Source organism: Lygodium microphyllum, chromosome 19 (genome assembly GCF_053477565.2).
Source record: "Lygodium microphyllum isolate KBCC chromosome 19, Lygodium_microphyllum_v1.1.10, whole genome shotgun sequence".
NCBI lineage: Eukaryota > Viridiplantae > Streptophyta > Polypodiopsida > Schizaeales > Lygodiaceae > Lygodium > Lygodium microphyllum.
In genome coordinates this window covers 54284427-54305507 of record NC_141153.1, presented here as the reverse complement: position 1 = coordinate 54305507, position 21081 = coordinate 54284427, and the positions used below count along the sequence as shown (strand labels likewise).

The 21081-nt window shown below is 42.6% G+C and overlaps 1 protein-coding gene across 2 annotated transcripts in view; it reads left to right on the top strand.

Moving 5' to 3' along the window:
- Nucleotides 1-21081, top strand: part of LOC148019889 (cyclase-like protein 3) — an 86426-nt gene that overhangs the window by 28371 nt on the left and 36974 nt on the right. For both annotated transcript variants that reach the window (XM_087700083.1, XM_087700082.1), the window contains exon 3: nt 14721-14793. In XM_087700083.1, the coding sequence (XP_087556209.1) occupies nt 14721-14793 (73 nt within the window). The remainder of the gene's footprint in view (nt 1-14720; nt 14794-21081) is intronic.

Here is a 21081-nt window from a genome sequence, read left to right as displayed (position 1 = left end):
AGAGAAAGTGTAGGGCAGCCAAGGCTATAATCCAAAGGTGGAAGATGGTTAGTATCCAAACCATGTAGCTCATCCAAATAGCTATCTGTGAAAACCAACAGTTTTTCTCGCCTCCTGCTGCTAGTTGTCTAGATGAGGTTAGTGCTAATCTAGAGTATCTATGGCGTGGAAGTTTCTATAGTTTGTGCCAAAAGGTCACTGCCCTGAAGAGTGTCTCTGTAACTATAGATGTTCCCCCTAGCTCTGCTCTGACAATGGGGTGTGGGATGGAGGGCTTACTCCTAATCATGTGTGCTATCATCATGATCAATGGCCTTTCCATGCTATCCCAACCATCATAATAATCCCTCTCTACTCCAATCTGATCAGTGAGTGGGCTAAGACGCATGTGGTACAAGTTGCAACCCTATATCTCTAAGCGCGCGCACACACACACACACAGAATGACGGTGAATTGAGGATTGTTTGTAAAGAACAAGGAACTCACTCAGACTTAAGAAGCTGAACGAATCCACCAGTAAGAGAAAGAAGCTGAACGAATCCACCAGTAAGAGAAGACCCTGAAACTTAGATGGGTAATTGGGAACCCCAAGTGGCAGGGCCAAGAGGAAGAGATGACACAGGAGTCAGATACATCAAGGACCAACATCATTGGGAAAGAGAATCTACCCGATTTAATCAACCTCATCGACACCCTGGTAGAACAAGAGACCGCAGATATAGTAGAGACCAACACAAACCGTAGACGCAATGAAGAGCTCGATTTGGGGGATTTTCTGGATGAAATCCAACAGATGGTGAGTAAATACGACTTGCAAACCCGGATGGACCACCACGGTAGGCCATCTGAGGATATCATAGCGAACCTTGAAGAGAAGAGAAAACTAGCGCGGGAAGCTTTGCAAGGCATAGTGGCATACAATTAGGAACATCAAGCTAGAAGCTTACGACAGAATGTAGAAATGCGAGAGATCTAGCGAGTGTTAGCCTTAGCAAATAGAAATCAAATAGGACCTGATGTAGAGAGAGAGAGAGAGAGGGCGCTAGAAGGAGACCTTACGTTGAGCAAGCTTCTCATGAAGTGACTATTAGATAACATGTCCGTAGAGCAAAGCGTAGTAGCACTTGCGACCTCATTACTCACAGGGCTAGGAGTCAACCAGCCTACGAGGGCTCCAAGAGCCTGTCAAAAATCTCTGTTGTTGCTAAGCAGCTAGACAAGTACCAGCTGAACGACGATCCATATAGCTTCGTAGAGCAATTCGAGCAGGTTTGCAAGGCCAATGGTCTCATTGATCTCGCTTAGTGCTTGCAAGCTTTTGGTTTGTGCCTAGATGATACGGATAGGACCTGGTACACGAACTTAGACGCCACAGAGCGCAATAATTTCAATAATCTCAAGAATCTCTTTGTTAAGAGATTCTTTGTTAAGAGATTCTTGGAGGTTGGGTACTCGGACAATCTGAAAATGCGGCTGATGAACATAAAGCAGAAAGATAAGGAGAACATACAAGACTACGTTACCCATGTGCGGAGTTTCTTTAAGAGAATCTCGACAACTGAACGACCCTCGGAAAGAGCGATGTCCACGGTCTTTATCAACAGGATACGAAGTGAGGAACTCTACAAGGCCTTGGCAGGCAACTCAAGCTTGCAGCGAGAACGTACTGACTAGGGTCTTTGAAGAGGCCATTTGAGTGGATGACCAGCTCAAGAAGAGGAGCTCTAGGAACTCTAACCGAGACGAGGCTAGCTTTAGAACCTCAGAAAGAGTAACCACATCCAGTGAATGGTCAGTCCCAAGTAGGAAGGATAAGGGAAAGAGTACTGACCAGAGCCAAGAGCTAGCAGAAATGAAGATGGAGCTAGTGAGACTATAGGAGATGTTGAGGAGACCGACGTGCCCACACGTCCAATGCATGTATTGTGGTGGAAACCACCTGCAAGAGCTGTGTGTCAGGACCCTAGCTCTTGACCATGCACCAGTTGGGTAGGTTCGGCCATGATGCCATGCATTGCAGGTTGCCGAGGAGACTCCCATACTCATAACTTTACAACCAGCCTTACCTAGGGAATAGGCGGCCAAATTTCTTTGGGAGGGAAGCTCCGTTGGCTCTCCCAGTACCTAATGATGCTAAAGTGGCCATTTCTAGGATGGAGATAAACCCCACAGGCATACCCTAGCCACTTGGACCTTTCGTAATTCATCCGCCAAGTGACACTTTAGTCCATTATGTGGAGGAGCCGAATGATGACAAGCCCTATGTAAACCCTTACGTCTCGTACGACAAAGAGGGCAATCCAATCCTCAAGGATTATCGACCAGTACCAGTGATGGCGCTAGGTAGAGGTAGAGGCAGTGGCAGAGCCTTGGGAGGGTAGACCCAAAAGCTGATCTCTTGTTGGACTTGCGGTCACCCAGGACATATCTCCTCACGCTGCCCTAAAAGGGAACAAGCCAATCGAGAAAAGGCTGATCTTAGATGTGTTGAGTGTAGAATCACACCTCTTTGCCGATTGTCCTAGACAGAAGCCATCCACTAGCTTGGCAATCGTGCCATTAGTCCCATTGGGGTTGTTCGGTGTCGAAACACTCGACGGTGAGGCCATGCCCATCCTGTTGTATATCATGACCCGAGCACAGACAAAGCAGGGCGGCATATCACTGCCAAGGCCTAGCAACTTAGACGCAGCCTCAATCAGAAAGAAGAGCCGTAGACGAAGAAAAAAGAAAACCGATGTAAAGGTCACGCTCAAAACTGAGAGTGCTGTCAAAAGATGACGTACCCGTGAGACAGTAGGGTTTGCAGGGAGGAACACGGAGTGAACTCGGCAAACATGGAGAAGAGAAGAGAAGAGAGAAGAAGCTCTAATGAATGGAATGATGAAGTTTTGAATCATGGAGTGAATGTGATACAAGGGAACAAGGGTGCCGTAGCACAAGGAAGATGATGAAGATAGTCACGAACCACAAACCCCAATGTCCTCCTGAAGGGGTGTGAGGGTAGTGGAGAGGCTGGAGAGAAGAGGTGACGGACTGACGTAAGGAATGAATGTGGCCTATAAATAGGCATAATCAGTCTAGGATGGCGCCCCTTTTTGGGGCTGCAAACCCTAAACGCAAAAACGCAAACTGCGGGTGAAGGGTTAAGGGTTTCTCAACAAGTGCCACAACACTGGCTGTTGAAAAGGAGGTCACATACACAGTCTGGCCAGAGAGAGCCCAAGGCACCAAAGAAGAAAACCCCATCAAAGCCACAGAAGGAAACAAAAGAAAGAATGACCAAGGAGGAACGGGTCACTAAAGAGGGCCCAAAGAGAGTCCAAGAGGGCCGAAGAGGAGAGAAGGGAGAAGGAAGTAGCTGAGCTGAAGAGAGTGGAAGAGGAGTCGAGAAGAATTAAAGAAGAGAGAAAAAGAAAAGCAGAGGAAGAGGCGAAAGAGTTGAGGAGAAAGAAAGATGAAGACATGACCGAGGCCATGCACAGGTCAGTGGAGGAGACTTTTAGCGTAGAAGAGCTAGTTACCATGAGTCCCCAGAGGGAAGGAGAGCAAGCAGTAGCGCTAGGGCCTCAGAGGTTGAAGCAGTCTCGATAGTATTAGGCAAGGGCAAGGCCCCAATGCACCCCCTCCCATCAATCTTCATGTTCCACACCACGACCACCTTGACAGCCTAAGACACTGCAACTGCCATGGACACTAGCAAGTTAATGTCCATGATGCAGTTTTTGGTAACGAAGATGCTGGAGATAGCTCGGGATTCAGGAGTGGGGTCCCCACAGCAAGAGCTAAAAGACCGGCCATAGCTGACGCCGAGTCAAGGCAAGATCCCAAGAGGTAGAAGCTACAGGCCTCTACGACTACATCTCCCACAACACCCACGGCCACAACATATGATGAGTACATCAAAGAGCTTCTAGCGCAGCTAGAAAAGGCCAAGGAAGAGAAGAGAGTGGCAGCAGCTGAGTTGGAGACTGAAAGAGAAGCCTCAGCAGCACTCAAGTTGGAAGCAACCCGCTAGGCAGGTAAGCATCAACGAGAAATCCGAGAGCTAAAAGAGCAGCTCAAAGCTAAGGAAGAGGCAGAAGCAAGTTGGGAAGCAAAACTAGGTGAAGAGACACAAGACTAGGTGAGGATGCAACAACGCATCGAGGAGCTAACTAAGCTGTATGATGAGTTGCAATGAGATATGAAAAACGTCCTGGATGCCATGGAGGAGCTAGAGGCAACAAGAGAAGAGAGGGCATGAAGAGATCAAGAAGAAATAGAAAACTTGAAGAAGAGGACTGCCCTAGAATTGGAGGAATAGGAGAGACTAGAAAGGGAATCAAATGCTTGGAGAAAGAGAAGAAGAAGCCATCGAAGAAGCAACCTAAGGGCTGCAGGAAGAGCTAGAGAACCTAGAGCAAGAGGTGGAAGATATAAAAACCATGGCTGAATCTGAAAGATAGCGGCATGAGAAAAGGCAAGAAGCCCATGCATAGAAGAAGGAAGATCTATCTAAAAGGTTGTCAGAAACTTCCATGCAACTCACAGTGGCGCAATAAGCTCAGAAGCTAGCCGAGGAGCAGCCGAACCACCGGAACAAGGAAAAAACACACATACTGGAAGTATGGAATGAACAATAGGAGGTGGTAATGATACTGTCTCAAAGCACGGAGAAGGGCAAGGAGGAATTGGAAGAGAGAGCGAAATAGTGGGAAGAATATAGCTTCGAACGGGTGCGAGGACTTATTGAGCGTTTGGCCATAGCAGAATGCGAGCGGGTGTTGGCAAAGGCGAGAACTGAAGCCACAAAAGCAAGTTCAAATGCGCAACGGGAAGCCTTCTTAAGCATAGTGCTCCATGTAACGCAAGTGGACAACAAGGATTTTGTGGAGAGAGAGAAGGAAGTTAGAGATGACCACCAGAGCCCTGAAGTACGGCTTGCAAGAGCGTGCTCTTTCAACCGGCATTGGCCTAACGAGAAAAGAACAATGCCAGTATTTGAGGCAAGTCGACCTCGCCACCAATGAGCTGAAGGAGCTAGGTTTTGAAAAGCAAGAGCAGCCGCATCCACCCCTAGCTTCGACCCCAAAAGAGCAACCGCCAGAGGAAGGGCTGGACTTCAAGTAGGAGCTAGAAGAAGAGCAACATGCCCGAGAGCTTAGCCCACCATTGCCAAATGTGCTGTAGGAAGATCCAGAAGGCAGCCAAATACTTGAGTGCATCATTGTAGCTAAGAGAAAAAGATGGGGATTGGTGGAGCAAGCACAACAGAGAGCTAGAGCGCAACCCCAACAGTTTCTTGGAGAGTCCGTGCCACAAGCGAGGATTGCTATCCCATCAAGTGGCCCTAGGAACTGAGTATTTGGGAGCAAGGAGAACTCCAAACCTGGCCCTTTGAGCTATCATTCTTGTACCCACGGGCCCTGGACTGAGTCCTACCAATGGAAGTAGTGGACAACATAATTCAAATGGCCAACAACTTAGTACCCTAAGTAATATAAGATAGTTAAAGTAGTAATGAAGACACGATCCGGGCAAAAAGTGAATTCATTGAGAAAATAGGCGATTGAGTCAGGTAAGTCATTCTCGATGAAGGTTAGGGCGTTCTTCGGCTTGGTGGCATTTACATTGTATACTTTCGGAAAATCATATTTTCTGTGGATGTGAGCGTTGAAGTCCACCCCTACCCTTCTCGAATATGGCATGTATGTGGGGTTGTTCCTCTCGAAGGGTAGTGTGTTGCAAAATGACATCTAGCCCAAGATGGTCGGTCCAAGGCTATGAAGCACAACCCAAGTGGTGGAGAAGGATTTGGGATACAAACCTTGATGCATGGATGGCATTTTGTGGCACACTCCCTAAAGAAAGAAATGATCCTATCTACATGCCCTATCCTCACAGGTACGGAGTGGATTACAATAGGGAGGAGCTTGGTAGGTATGACTTTCCTAAGATCTACAATACCAATGCAGTGAATCTCGAGGAGTGCCTAACCTTTAAGGCAGGAGACATCTGTCTGTCAATCACACGCTTCCTTGAGGATTTCCCATCCTGTCCAGACTTCGCTTTCATCACAACTTGTTATTATCTTAGGACTATTAGGTTTCTACTAAAGCAAAAGCCAGCCGCCGAGGAGGCCCACCTCCCTCCACTCTTTTTTGATATCAACCTAGGAATAGATAGTTGTGCCATGACCTAGCTAATGATGAGGGCTATGCTGTTACTCTCTTTTTGTACGAAGATACTCGAAGACATGAACGATAGCCGGTTTACGAGGTTTTGGACACCCCTTTTTGTCAACCACACCTCTAAAGGTCAGGGCTAATCTCAAGAGCTATATGTAAAGCCGTGTCTTTTTGAGAAAATCCCTTAGGCCACCCCTTAATGCATCATGAGAAGAGGACCAGGGTATAGCCTAAGAGCATCCTTGTATCTATGATGAAGATTGTGTTTATCTATCAAAAAGAAAAAGAAAAAGAAAAATAAAAGAAAAATGAAAGAAAAGAAAAAAAGAAAGAAAAAGAAAGAAAAGGAAAAGACTAAGTCCTTGAAATCATTCGAGTGCCATAATCACTGCACCTAGGATTTTTTATCTAGCCCCATCCTCCACTTCACGCTTAGGGCACCTCAAGGGTAGGACTTCCGGACTTGTCTCCCATGCTGCCATACATAGGGTTTTGCACATTTCCAACCATATCCGAATACACGGGGCCTTGCACACTATGCATTGGTTGTTGCATACCATAGGGATTTGTGCCATACATTCCTATATGTGGTCTCTATCCAACTATAACATGAAAAATTGTGCTTCCATCAATGTATCCCGGCTGCCCCGTCATAGCATGCATGCCTGGCTGTCCAAAATCCATTGGATTGGCACTTCCATGATGGCCTTGCATTTGCATTTCTTGCCTCGTAGGTTTCAATTGTTTTGCTTCATTAGCATCTTTGGGAGTTTCAAATGAAGGCTTTGGCATTACCTTCGGTACACGCTGTAGTACCGAACGTGTAGAAGATGTTTTCTTCTTTTTACCTTTGTTGTCCTCCTTGAATATTCAAAAATCGGGTAAATTGAATATCCTTTGTTGATTCAGAAAAGAGATTTGCTACTGTCCTCATCCGATTCTTGAACAATTCATCAAATTCCTCTTCACTTTATTGGTCATCAGCCTTATTATGCCTTAAAGGCCTTGCGTATTGCCCAACAACAACATTTTCAGCTTGTTGTCCATGGTTTGAGCCTTATCCAAGATCAGGCATTGTGTTTCCTTCATTCCCATGTGAATATTTATACTGAGAGGCATCATTGCTACTTGATTATGAATATATATTTCTGTAATTTCTCAGCTGAGAGTAAAAATCAGCACTAGCACAAAGCTTTGGCTTGTAATCAAGTGCCTTGGGCCCACCAAATCAAGGGATTGAGTGGTATCCCAACAATGGAACGGTGACACTAGCCTTCTTGGAAAGGTGGTAATTTCTTGATTAAGCACTTAATTATAGCAATCAGCAAATGAACATAACTTGAAATGCACAAATTACCTTAATAATCTTGGACATTGGACACCTTGTTGGCCCCAAAATTGGTGCCCCTTTCGGTATTTCTTTAACTTGATTGCTAATGGAATGAGTACAAGTTGAGATTCACAATCTCCTTTGCTGCTTCAAAGTCCCCTTGCTATAGCAATAATCAACAATCAATTTGGTCCAATTGCCCCTTCTTTTTTCACCGAGGACTTGTACAAATGGAACCACCAACAAATGCTGCCCCAATTTACAATGAATGGACTGGCATTTGAATTCCTTGACAATTATACAAATTTCAGGTGCTGAATTTAGTATACGATGCGGTCACCAATTGGCACGGGTCTCAAGGTGGTTGTCAAACCCTAATCTTTGCAAAAATTTATGGTTAACAGCAGAGATCTCTTTGCTGTTCACCAAATTTGACTGAAATCTGATCCAAAAGGTCGAGAAATGCTATGAATGATTGAGCACAAGGTGGAGAAGGTGAGAGAATGCTAGAAGAGAGAGATTCCTGATTTTCACATGAGAAAGGCTTGAAATCTGATTGTTGTTTGTGCTAGATAACATTTAATTCTGTCGCCAGCTGCTAGCAGGCCTCAAACTACTGTTGCCTGCCCCAATCAATTGTCGCCAGCTCCTGAAGCTCTCAATATTGCTGTCACTTGCATCATGTGGCTTGATTCTTCCTGCTCTAGCCTTCAAAAGGTCCTCCATAGTAGAAAACTCAGGCCAATAGCCTACTCTCTCTCTTTTTCTTAGCCTCAATGAATTAAACTCCCTCTCTAGCCTTCGAGAACGTTTTTTAAGTTTTACATGGATATTTTTGCCAAGTGGCAACCTTCTAATTCCATTTTCCAGCATTATCCAACCATTTTATTAAATTTCTGAATTAAATGATTCTAATAATTAAATTCAGCTCTTTTGACCCTGCCCAAAATTAATTATGCTCATCCATAATTCAATTGGCCAGGCCATTTGCAACTTGGAGTGGTTCCCAATCTCTATTGACCCTTACAGTGTTATTAATTAATTAATGCTAGTCCCTAGTGCCATTGGTGGCACTTATCGACTAAACCATTGCCTTAGGGTCGAATTTGATTCCAATTGACCAACAAGACCCATCCAACATAACTTATCACAACTTTTGCCTTTGACATGCACTACTTCCTCAGTGTCCTTGGCCTGATACTATGGAATATCTACCATGTGTATCACATGTGCTTGAACAACCTTCCACATTTGATGATTAACTTAATCAAATGTTACGAGCGAGCTTAAAGCATCTCAAAATTTTACGTCTCTGTGACATCATCCTCATAGTGGCTTGATGCGTGATACACGTTTCAAGAAAAATGTCTCAAAAGCATAAGATAGATGTCCCCCCCACCCCCCTTTCCGTGTGAAGTGTCTGCACTTTTAAACTAGATTCAGCCTCAAGCTTAGCTACCAAATATTTAAAGTGCATGAATACATCAGATTTTGCCCATCCAGCTTTTGCGATGTGGGAAGAGAGGGTAGGACCACTTGCTGAAGAGATGCCATCAATATCAATTAGGAATTGGAAGCCCTAGAAGAATATAAAAGGAAAGAGAGATAGGATGGTGGTGGGTTTGAATCGGCCCGAGTCACACGATCCCCCATAGCATACATATTGGCCATAGACGTCTTTCAATAAAGTACTTGCAAGAAAACAAAGAAGATGTTGCCATTGGGATGTTTTTCACCTGTATGGGGTTCGTCAATCAGCAGGTCGAAAAAAGATGTATCTGTGGTAGTGTAGACGGGGAGTATTCGGGGTGAGAGAGATGACTCGATGCTGAGCAGAGAGAGGTAGCAGTAAACACAGATGGAATACAGGTGTGCAACTTGTAAACACATCCAATCTAGGGGCTAGTAAGAGGCCAGGAGTGCTGGAAAGTGCTATGTGTGCAATAAACAGAGAGCTACCTTGCTTTAGGCTTGACAAAGAGGCCACCTAGCACTTAGAACAAGTCGCCTAGGTCACAAAAGACCACCTAGGATGAAATGGAGCAAATAGATGAGTTTGTTCACTTGAAAACATGCCGCCTAGCCTGCAAAGGTGCCACTAGGAGGTATGATGACCTGTTTGCACAAAACACAAAGATATATGGGCTGCCTTCATGAAAAGGTGGTGCGCACAGTAAAGGTGCCGCCCAAAGTGAAGAGTTGCCACCCAGCTTGTAGGAAGTTGCACGGATGCAGGAACAATGCCACCCCGCTTGAATGATGGCTGCCTATGTCAAAACGCATATTTGCTCTAGTAAATACAGCCTAGAAGAGCTGGAAACAAGCCACTATGCTGTGTTTGACTCCAAATGCAAGGTTTGTAGCACGTGAAGATGACGCTTGTCAAGTTTTGTCGTGGACAGCACGCTTCTCTTCAAGATCTCTGGCTCCCACTCATGGCTTTGATACCATGTGAGAGTGTGCAATGGAATGAGGAAAGTGAACATAGAGAGAAGGAGACAAGAAGACAGGATGCAGGAGAGAGAAGAAACAATGTGACTGCAATGGTTGAAGGTACAAGGCTGCAATGGTCAGCCCCAACGGGCAGCTCTATGCGTTAGTGTGGGTGCTAGACAGTAGTAGGGGGATGAGAGAACAAGGAGGGTTGGTTGATCATGAAGGATCAATGATGGATAATGAAAGTGGGAGGGCAAGCCGCTTATATATAGACAAAAAGTGGCAAAACCCTAAATATGGACAAAAGTGCCCAAAATAAATGCACTAATGTGCCCTCCATCTAAAGTGTGTCAAACAAATAAAATGATAGACAAATACAATGTTAGAGCTCCTAATGTCCTTGTTTGACTCAGACTTAGGCTCACAGGCAAGAGATGACCACACAAGAAATACATGCTTCCCTTGCAAAAAAGAAAAGAAAAGAAAAATTCACTGAGGTGTGGAGCCCAATGTAAGACTCTAGAAGTGAATTCAGAGTGATATTTACTATCTCTACATCCAAAATAGCCTCATCAATATTCAGCTATTGCTCACATAAGTCTTTTAAGTAAGGTGATCAGTCGTGCTATCACCCTCATCCATATGCGCAATAGCCGATTCTCCTCACGGGCTGCAAACATTCTTTCCAAGGCATCCCAAGTTGCTTTAGAGGTCCTATATGACTGAATATAAGGTATAATAGGCCCCTTGAGTGACAAGGCAATCAATGGCAAAGCATGTGCATCCTTTGAATCCCATCACCTTTGATCTATTGTAGGAGGAGCAAGGGTAGCAGTAGGGGCAGCTGGCTGTCCTCTAGCACCATGCTGAGGTGTTTGAAGAAAGTAAAGAACTTTAAACTAATAGCCTGAAAATTTGAACGTCGCCTCAGAATGCACACAGTTAGTAATCAACAACTTCGATTTGCCTTGGGATGCATGTCGAACCCAAAAATCAGAAAAGCCCCAAGTTTCTTGCACCATTTTCAAGGAAATCGTGCAAGATTGGGTATTTCGGTGAAGATTTGCACATGGGAGCTCTGATCGAGCAAAATCCCTAAATTTTTAGGTGTCTTCATTGCCTTGGGAAGCATGCTAGTGACTTTCAGAGTGTTGTTAATTGCTATGGTTTAGATGGGCGCACTCAAGGTTGAAGAGGGGGTTGCAAGTAGTTTCGGACTAGTTGAGGATAAGTGTGTTGATTGGAGGTGTTAGGGAGGATGGTGAACTAGGGCAGCGTTGGTGTTGCAGCAACTGAATGGGCAGAAACAATAGCTTAGGTAGCAAAGCAGTGATCGGCGGGGCATGCATAGTGCTTGGTAGTGCTACTAGGCAATGCTTTTGAGCAGACAGGCTAGTATCGGGGCGGGCATAGTTGGGTGCCGGCATATAAGAATGTAGTGCGATGGTATAGTTGGACTTGGCAGTGGTGTGAAGATATGCTAGAGTTTGCATTGAGGAAACACAAAAAGTACGACCACGACTAAAACACAGAAAGTATGACCACGATTGAAACACAAAGACTCAGACAGTGCCATGCAAAACTCAAACCCTAAACACAACATACAAAACACAAAACACAAATAGAGAAGAGAGAGAACTCTGAAGTGAATGAATGGATGTTGAAAATGAAGGAAAGGATGTACAAGATGCTCAAGGGTAGAGCTGTCTAAAAGTCGGCGGGTCTCATGGCCTGTGGGAGTGGACCGAGGGAGATGTCAATGTGTATTGTCCATTGGAGATAGATCCTGAATGTAGTAACCACTAGTCAAAGCAAGAAGCTGACGAAGAAAAGTTACAAAAAAAAAAAAAAAAAGGCATGATGAAGATGATGGGCAGCTGATCACTGGCAATAGTAGAAGGCTAGGCAATATCGTAGACCATGTAGCAACAATTGTTGGAGATTGGACAACAAGTGGAAGATGGCCGATGGGTTGAAACTTGCAAGACAAGGATAGGGCTGAATGGTGGGCAGCTTGTCTATTTATAGATGTGGAAGGATTCTCCCAAATTAGGAATTTGCATGTGGGACACAGGAACTCTTTAGAACTGCTTCTTGCTTAATGAAACTTTTGGTAATTTACTATTTTGGTGTTGTTTGAAAGAGAAAATCAATGGGCAATGAATTTTTACATGGATTTTTAGCAATTGTACTTGGGCAACATTTTTAGCAATGACGGGAAGTTTTTTTCCATAGACTAAAAACATCACTACTGTCAATAAAAGTATAAAATATAGGTAGTTGCTAAAAAACAGTGTTTGCATTGAACCACAAACATCACAATGTACAAGCTATAGTTTGTGAACAGCTCTTACAAAACTATTTTTTGGAAAGGAAAAACATTGCATTTTACCCAATATGTAGTCCTCACAAATTTGTTTTGCAGGTGCCTCAAAAGTAGGCAATGAAGAGACCATGTTACATTTTTGTAAGTGCAACGAACTAGTAAAATACAAATGACCAAAGTATGCATGCCAAAGTTTTACATGTGAAATGGCCTGCGAATATGCAACTGAACATGCCATGTCTTCTACATATTTACCATTATTTGGTATATACAAAGCATTTGTAAATGTGAAAGTATTGCCATTAACATCATCATCAATACAATTTTGCAAACTTCTTTAATAGGACGAGGAGTTATTGACACGTTACAGTACTGCCCTTAGGGGCAAACTCAAGAGAAGTGAACAAATTGCATTGAGTAGGTGGTACCGCTGTCCAAGTACCACACATCCAAGTCCACAATAGATAGTAAGAATTGTATAAAGAAGGGTCATAATTGCATTGCACATTGGATGCTTACTCTATCCTGCACAATGTTTGTAGATTCTAATTTAGAAGGAGAGGCATCTACAATAGTTATACTAGCCTCTTTCTTCTTAGCCTCTTTTGGAGCTAGTTTTACAGCTCTTAATGACATCATCTTTTGCCTTAAAATACCTACAATAGATTTTACTCTCATTTTTCTTCTCATCCTTATAAGCTTCTTTGTTCGAACAACATTTATAGATTTCTACTTGCGGGAAATGTAGCTTTTTCTATATGTTTTAAACTAGCTATAAAAGCTTGATTTGCAATATATGCATAATGGACTTGCTTTGCCCAGATTGTTCTTTTTGTAGCAAAATAGAAAACACCTCATCAAATGACAAAGCATTTGGATTGCCTGTCATCACATTAGATGGAGAGCAGATGTAACGTTTTGATAATAATTAGGAAGACAAACGTGGATAGTCTACAGAAGTAACAATTTGGCAAAATATCTCAATAAGATCTTTGATCTTTGTGTGAAAACTGTCTATAGAGTCACCTTCATCCATATTTTTCATCCTTGCATAAGCAACATGGGTCTCATTTATTCCTTGATACAAATGTGTAGTACCTCCCAAGCATCTTTAGTTGTCTTGCATGAGTGAATGTGGGATCATGGTATGTTTAACAAATAATGCAATCCAAGCATAAGTCTATGCATCTCTTCCATCCCAATGAAATTGTTCAAGACTAGGTGGAGATGGTGCCCTAGTATTAATTGGAGAACTAGAATTTGCAATATCCTCAATAACACTTGATTCTGTTGCACTTGTAGCTTCCAAAACACCACTAGGATGTACTTCAATTTCATGCAGAGTGTTGGAGAGCCATTTTACAAGTAATATGCGATGTGTTATATAATTGCACAATAGGTAGTTGGTTCTATCCAACTTGTCCTCAACAATCAAAATACAAAATACATAATTGTTGTCAGCTATGTCCATTGATTGCACGCAAAAGTTGTATGTATAGAGCTATATAACACAAACCCAATTTGTGTTATATAGCACAACACAAAGTAGACTGCAAGGGTTCTTACGTGCAAAAAAGGTCGTCATAGAAAATTTTGCACCAAAGGACAAAATAGCTTGCATAGTATTGGTAGTAGTGCAAATGGAGGCTGAAACGAGCTTGAATAAGAAAATTGATGATGTTGAGCCCCACTGGTTCTCTCGTGGTATTTGTCGATTGTTCACTCATCAAATTTTGTCCCAGTTGGAGGAAATCAAGTAGGGGGTGTTTGATGACTTTGCCCAAGAGGTCAAAGCCTACTCTGATACCAATTGTTGGATTTAGGGTTGTAGGAATGCATACACACGGCTTGGAGAAGAAGAAGCTTAAGAGAGCACAGCACCAAGTGTATTGAGTAATATCAATAGAGAAGATTTGCAAGACTAAGTATGCCCTAAAAATAAATAGGCATACATACAAGGCCGGGAAAAAAAACCTCCTAGAGGTTGAAAGAAAGTGCCATAGTGGTTCTAAGTTTGTTCACACATTTCTACCAAAATATGGTAATGTTCCTATTGTAGCAAATAGGCAGTTAGGGTATGGGTAAGCAAGGCAAAAATCTTTGGCAGTTTTGGATCCAATTTTTTTCCTGAACAATTGTTTCAGCCCATGCACATACTGTCTTTCTTTCAACTAAAATAGTAAACTATCAATTTTCCCTTTACCCTTTACTAGTGTAATATGGTCTTAAAGTGATCCTTTTGGAGTGTCTATGTATAGTTGTTTTATCTGATTTTTCCTCCTTGTTCTTGGAATGGGGGGCCCTTGCATCCTGGTCTTCCCTGTTCTTTTTTCACAGTTATCTGCTGCATGTAAGTGCCAATGTCGCAGCCCACAAGCTTTTATGGTGAGTGAGAGAGGGAGGAAGAGAAGTTTTGTAAATTATTAACATGTTTTTTTGGTGTTTGTGTACTTAAAGCTCAAGCAATGGAGGGACTTCATATTCCTCGTGGAGTGGAACGTGTACTCTTCAGAACACTGAATACAGATAGGTATTTGAGCTACTTTATTTTTCCTATCGAGCTTAAGCTAAAGCAATCTTGATAAATTTTTTCTATGTAAATTGCTGGGAAATGCTAGGAACTCTTAACTTTCACAGAGCATATAAAAGCCAGCAAAACGCAAAGAACCACATTGGAGTTAAGATGTGATGTAGTCAGTAAAAATGGCCAATGTACTCAAGACAGTGATTGTTCACTTACACGATGACTTGCTAGTACTATTTCTTAACACCTTACTCTGTTCGTATTTTGGGGTAGTGATGATGCTTCTTAGCCCCCAGTCTCAAGGTCAAATGAATATGATTTGGAGCCATTATGAGAGGATTACAACAGACCATCCATTTGTATGAACTCATCCCTTAAGTTGATGACTTTGTAGGTCTATGCTGTACAGCTAAGGAGAAGAAGTCTAGAATACAAATCTTAGGGTCATCTTCTGTGTTTGGAAGGGCAAGCACACCTGCAGCGGTGGCTGGTCCTCTCCTATCAAAAGCTTAGGAGTCTGACACTCGTTGATCAAGGAAAGATTGAAGAAAGCATGTACTTATAGATTGTAGAGATTAGATATGAAGTCATCTGTTTATGGATTCAAATCTAGGGAGGGCCAGAGCATGTAGATCTCTTATGTGAGTTTAGAATATTGGGACATGCCACATTAGGTATAAACCTTACTTCTGAGCAGCAGTAAGTAGTGTCTGAGATGAAAATAGAGACTGCTACAAATCAGAACAGACTGTTGGACTGTACCTATAGATTACAAGCAGCAAACACAATCATTGATGGTGTCTAGGTCTTGAGCACAAGGGCTGAAGCAATTCCAACCAAGAGCTGTAGATTCCCTTTCTTTGTAAAAACGCCAACTGGTGTGGGTAAGTGGTCCAAATCCTTTCCATGAAGTAGGGGAATTTCATGGGATCTCAAATTATATGCTTATGTGTTGCATCTGTTAAACGAGACCATCCGTAATTTTCATTGTGTGATAACTCGTGGAGCTGGCTAAGGGCTTAGGTGCTGGGAACATAGTATGAAAATGTGGGTACATAGGTGCTGCATCATCTGAATGAGCATTGAGCCCTAATAATTTCTATAGTGAATCAGATAAAGTGGTCACTGTAGATATGCATCTTTGGGTGACTCCAAAGCATACTTAGTGGAAACACCCCGAAATTCCACCTTTTTAATGGCAGTTTCTGTTTCCATTTTTTGCTGATAGTTATGGCAGTTGATTTTCTTGTGAAAAGGGCTAACTGTTTATGGCCAGGTTTATATAACAAAAGGAATAATTTGTGCTTAGAGTGCATGCCTATGGGGCATTTTAAACCGTCATTTAAATGTTTTGAAATGACTATCTTATGCAACGCCATCACATTCCATGCTTTGTGTTGTTGACCTGCCAAGAGGACTTTTACAGCCATTTTAAAAAATTTTCCTATAAAAAGATATCAATACTGGCTATCATCCATAAAATGGATCAAGGGATCAAAACAACCACTAAACTTCTGCCATTTAGCAAAAGTTTAAGCAGATGCGCGGGTTTCTACATTCTTAGGAAACAAGCATCAAACTCACCATATGAATCTCAAAAGTAGGGTGTTTTCCATAGCAATGGGGGATGGGGGTCCGAGGCTCGCCCCTTGTATCTGTATGTCCTGAACCCCTGTCCCTCGCGTCCTGAACTTGATCCGTCCCTTTTTGACCAGCCACAAAAAGGGGACGTGGCTCAAGATGTTATGGGACGAGGGGGACTTATGGGAGGTGTGTATTGCCAAAAGACAGAAGAGTCCCTAAGCAGAAAGTCGGGGAAGTATCTGCGGGGTACAGAGAAGGGAGGGATAGGTATATTTTAGAGATTCAAGGTCTATGGTTCAAAGAAATAAGAGTTTTCAAAATTCATAGTCCGAACATGTACATTGTGTATGCATACCATTTTTCATCATGGTTACAACATAACACTTCCCAGAATCCATAATCAACAAGGAGGATGTATGTAAATAGGAAACAATGCTTCTATGTATAAAAATCTAACCTTAGAACAGTCTTGAAGTAGAACAGCCCCTGTACTTTCAATCTGCCTTGTTCTGGAGTGAATTCAGCACATAAAATCACTTCAAATCCCTGCACAAACCTTTATGACAGCATACAATATGTAGACATCAAAACAGTCCGTGATTCTTTAAACAAGCTTTCTATGAGCATTAAACTGTAGTGAAAGCAAATTACAGCAATGCTGCCCTGTTCTGGAGAGTATTCAGCAGTAAATCATCACTTAGATCAGTTCCAAAACAGACCAGGCCTTCGCTCATCCTTCCATACTTATTAGATACATGATCTCTCCATGCTTTTCCAACACAAAAACTTGTGTTTTATACTTTCTCTTTGCCTTCCAAACTCAAGAGCTTGTTATGCTTTTCATCTTCCCCTCTTCCTTGCAGTTGTGGGTAGCTTGATGGCACCAAGAGATCAGCGCTTTTTTCTCCCAGATCAGTCCATGCCAATATGCATATTCTAAAAGCATGAAAAGCACTCCCTTCAAGCCTATGTAAAGTGATCCATTAATCACTTGACCAAATACTCTTCTCTTTCTTGATATATTCTAGGTTTGAACTTGGCAAAGACTCTCTCTCTTTCCTGGCATGTAAGGCACCTGTTAAGTCTTCCAGTTGTGTTGGAATTGCATCTCACTTCATAAAATCCAGACATTAATATCCCGTGTGTGGTTGGTTAAAATTTTCATGCAACTGGGACAAATAATGTCCCGTATATGGTTAAATTCTTTGTGTAGATAGTCATTCATATGACTTGTAGTCTTCATAAAATCCAGGCAAATAATATCATGTATGCATAAAGATGAAATATCCCAGTAAATGGTCTTTCCTATGTTTTCCATCAGTGAACCTATGACCACATGACAAAGTTGAAGGATGTTGCCATGTGACAAGACCCGACACACACACTTGGGCCGTATTGCATTTCACCTTTCCGCATCTACCAACATTGCTTCTGATAGTGATGCATCATGCCTCCTTACTCTACTTAACTAAGGACCTGCCATCGCTGACTAGCTGCAGGCTCCCTGCCATTGCCCCCATTTGGCAACTCTGCCCAACGCCAATAACTGGTTTCTTACCATCTCCACCGACTTCCGACTTCCAAGTTCTTTAGATTGCTTGTTATCTTTGGCCAAAGTCCAATTCTTGGGACCGCCTTGGCCTACCATCGACGCCAAGCTCCTTGGGGCCTATCTTCTTTGCCCATGCCAAAACATGTAAGTTTTTAGGTCCCCATCCCATCCCCATTCCCTGTCCTTGGTCCCATGTTGCTATGATGTTTTCCATGTTGTATCTCACTGCATGGAACCTTACTCCATCGACCAACAATGGGGCATCTACCTTTAATAAAAATGAAGCATTTAATTTGTAGATATGGTTTTTAAATAACTAGTTAATGCAATCATTATATATACTTAAAATAATCATAGTAAAAACTACTTTTTTGAGAAGGAAAAGAGCTCCATGTTACGTTTAACCTTTTTTTCCCTAGTTAATTGAATATAGAGAGTATGTAAGATAGGTTAGGACACGCGTTATAGTGAGACAGATTCTTGGGGAGCTTGTGCACATGGCTGTGCTTCTGCCACTTTATCGTTAGGTATAGGATAAGTCAAGTAGAAGATAGGGAAGAGGAAGAAGTTGGAGTCATTTTTCGACTTTGATCCAGATTTTGGGTGAAGAGTAGAGGATATCTCATATGTCCTCATAGTGGGAAAACCTCACACCTTGAGGAGAAGTGCTAGAGGATATATCCTTACCTTTGTCTAGGAGCGAAGGGTGGATCTACATTGGAGCCTTCGTCTACCGCTTCTTCATCACAACTTCTCTCTTCTCTCAGTTCATGGCCTTCATAGACTCAAGACTTGCGTTGTCTTCATTGGGCTGGCCGTCTTTGTTGAGGATTCTTCTACAGGAGCCACTTTTGTGAAAGGTTGATAGGAGAGGGTGCTATCTATGCTCCATTCCCCTTTCATTGTGCAGGGTCCTCTAAGGCAATTTTCTATTGCTACACTTCTTCCCTATTGTGCACCATTTATTCCACAGGTTCCATCCCACCCCCCACCATCTCCTTTGGTGGTTCCGTGGTACCTTCCATCCCTTTTAGAGAGGGACGATATTAGTGATGTGGCTATGGATTTCCTAGCCCTTTCTATTTCTTCAGAGGGGGCTTTCCAAGAATATGAGGAGTTTCTTCAAGGCTTCCAGTCTACTTTGGGCTTTTCCATTATACAGCTACCTCTTTTCTTTGTCATTTAGCCACCATCCCTTGCCTCTTAGCCTTTTGTCCTTGTTGTTTCTATGCAGCTTATGGTGCCTTCGATAGTTCCTTGCTATCGTCTCATAGTTGGGTTTGAGGCTTGGCTCATCCATTCCCGATTGGAATTCTTAGGAGTGATCTGTTTGAGGCCTCTTTGTTTCCATTGGCCTTTGGTAGTATTCTATTTGATCGCAATTTTATATGGAGAGGGGGTCTTACTCCTTGGTTGGCATTCTTCATCGAGTGATTCATTGGCATTGGCAATCTTTTTGCCACCCTCAGATCTACACCTCCTTTGGTCTTTCCCCACAACCAGAATCTGAGAAGAGGTGTTAGCTATCGTGTGTCTTGTGTGGTCATATCTTGCATGTGAGCCTTAACTTGAGTCAAACAAGGACATTAGGAGCTCTGATATGGTATTTGTCTGTCATTTTATGTGTTTGACACTTTAGATCCTGGGTGCCCTATTTAGGGTTTGGTCACTTTTGGCCCTAGTTTGCCTATATATAGGCAACTTGCCCTCTTATCTCATTATCCATCATTGATCCTTCGTAATTAGCCAATCCTTCTCATCCTCTCGTTCCCCTGCCATTGAGCTAAAAATGCATTAGCTTCACTTAAACAACACCAAAACATGCTTAATTAAGGAAAAAACCTAGTTTATTTATAAAGAAACACGTTTCTAGAGAGTGTCAGTATCCCATAAGTAGAAAGCCACTTGGGAGGGCCCAAACTTTCTATAAATAGGTATGCTGCCCTTCATTCAGCGTTAATCTCGTTTTTGCAAATTTCATGCATTTCAGCTAGGATATCATGGTCCAAGATGACCATTGCTGTGTACAACAGTTTGGCGCTTGTTTCCAGCCTACCACACTTTGTTCGGAGCAAATTTCAACATGCTGACTGTTGCTACTAGTTTTTTTTTACGGTTTTAGTCTCTCTCTCTCTCTCTCTCTCTCTCTCTCTCTCTCTCTCTCTGCCTGCGTTTGCTGTTTTCTGTCTCCTGCAGCCAATGTTTTTAAACTTTTTCTTTTCTCACCTGTGTTTTTAGTATTTCTCTCTCTTGCACCGCTGTCTGCATCAGAACTAGCCTTGCTTGGTTGCGTTTGCTGGTGTTCGACATCCGGAGGCTGCCTTGCTGCAATTTAGGATCCGTTTAGAGTACGACACACTCTCTAGCTCATTATTTCTACTCTGATTCTTGAGATATAGGAGTTCGAGTTACAATATTCATTCACTACAGTGTGTTTGCTGTATGGGCATTGTATATTCAATAGTCATATCATTTCATTCATTCATTGTGTTCATTGTCTTTCAGTTACCCTAACCCTAAGTGTGTTCTTTTATTAGTCTGTGCGTTATTGTACGGTGTTATTTGTGTTTCAATGTTAGTGTATTTCTTCACATGGTATTAGAGCCGAGTTCTCTGAGAGAAACCTAGGCCTTGATCAGAAAGCTCTACACAAGAAGTAGGAACAACAGAAAAGAAGATGACTTCGAACACTACTTCCGCACTACTTTTCACATCTATGCTAAATCCTTGGAGGAATGAGTCGGAGTGAGCCTCACAGCTTGCTTCACAAGCTCCCGACATGGGTGGACAAACATTGGACTACCATGGAGTTCCACAACCTTATGAGATTACCCTCACTTAATGTTAAATCTATCAAAACTACAAAGTCCTTAAAAAAAAAAAAATCCATCGCTGATTCCATCCGCCTTTGCAAGACTTGCTAGATGTCACAAGGACGTGAAAATTTGATGCTTTGCTTATGTTTAATTGACATTTGATTAAAGGATTAATCAAATGTGCAATTAAAAGATGCACATGTGTTGCACATGTGAGGTGCAAGCTACTTTTTTTACAGTTGAAGGCCCAAGGACCCTGTGAAAAAGATGGGTGTCAAAGGCAAAAGTTGTAACAAGTTATACTTGTTAGGCTCTTAGGTGAACTATGGTGTTAGTTTGTTC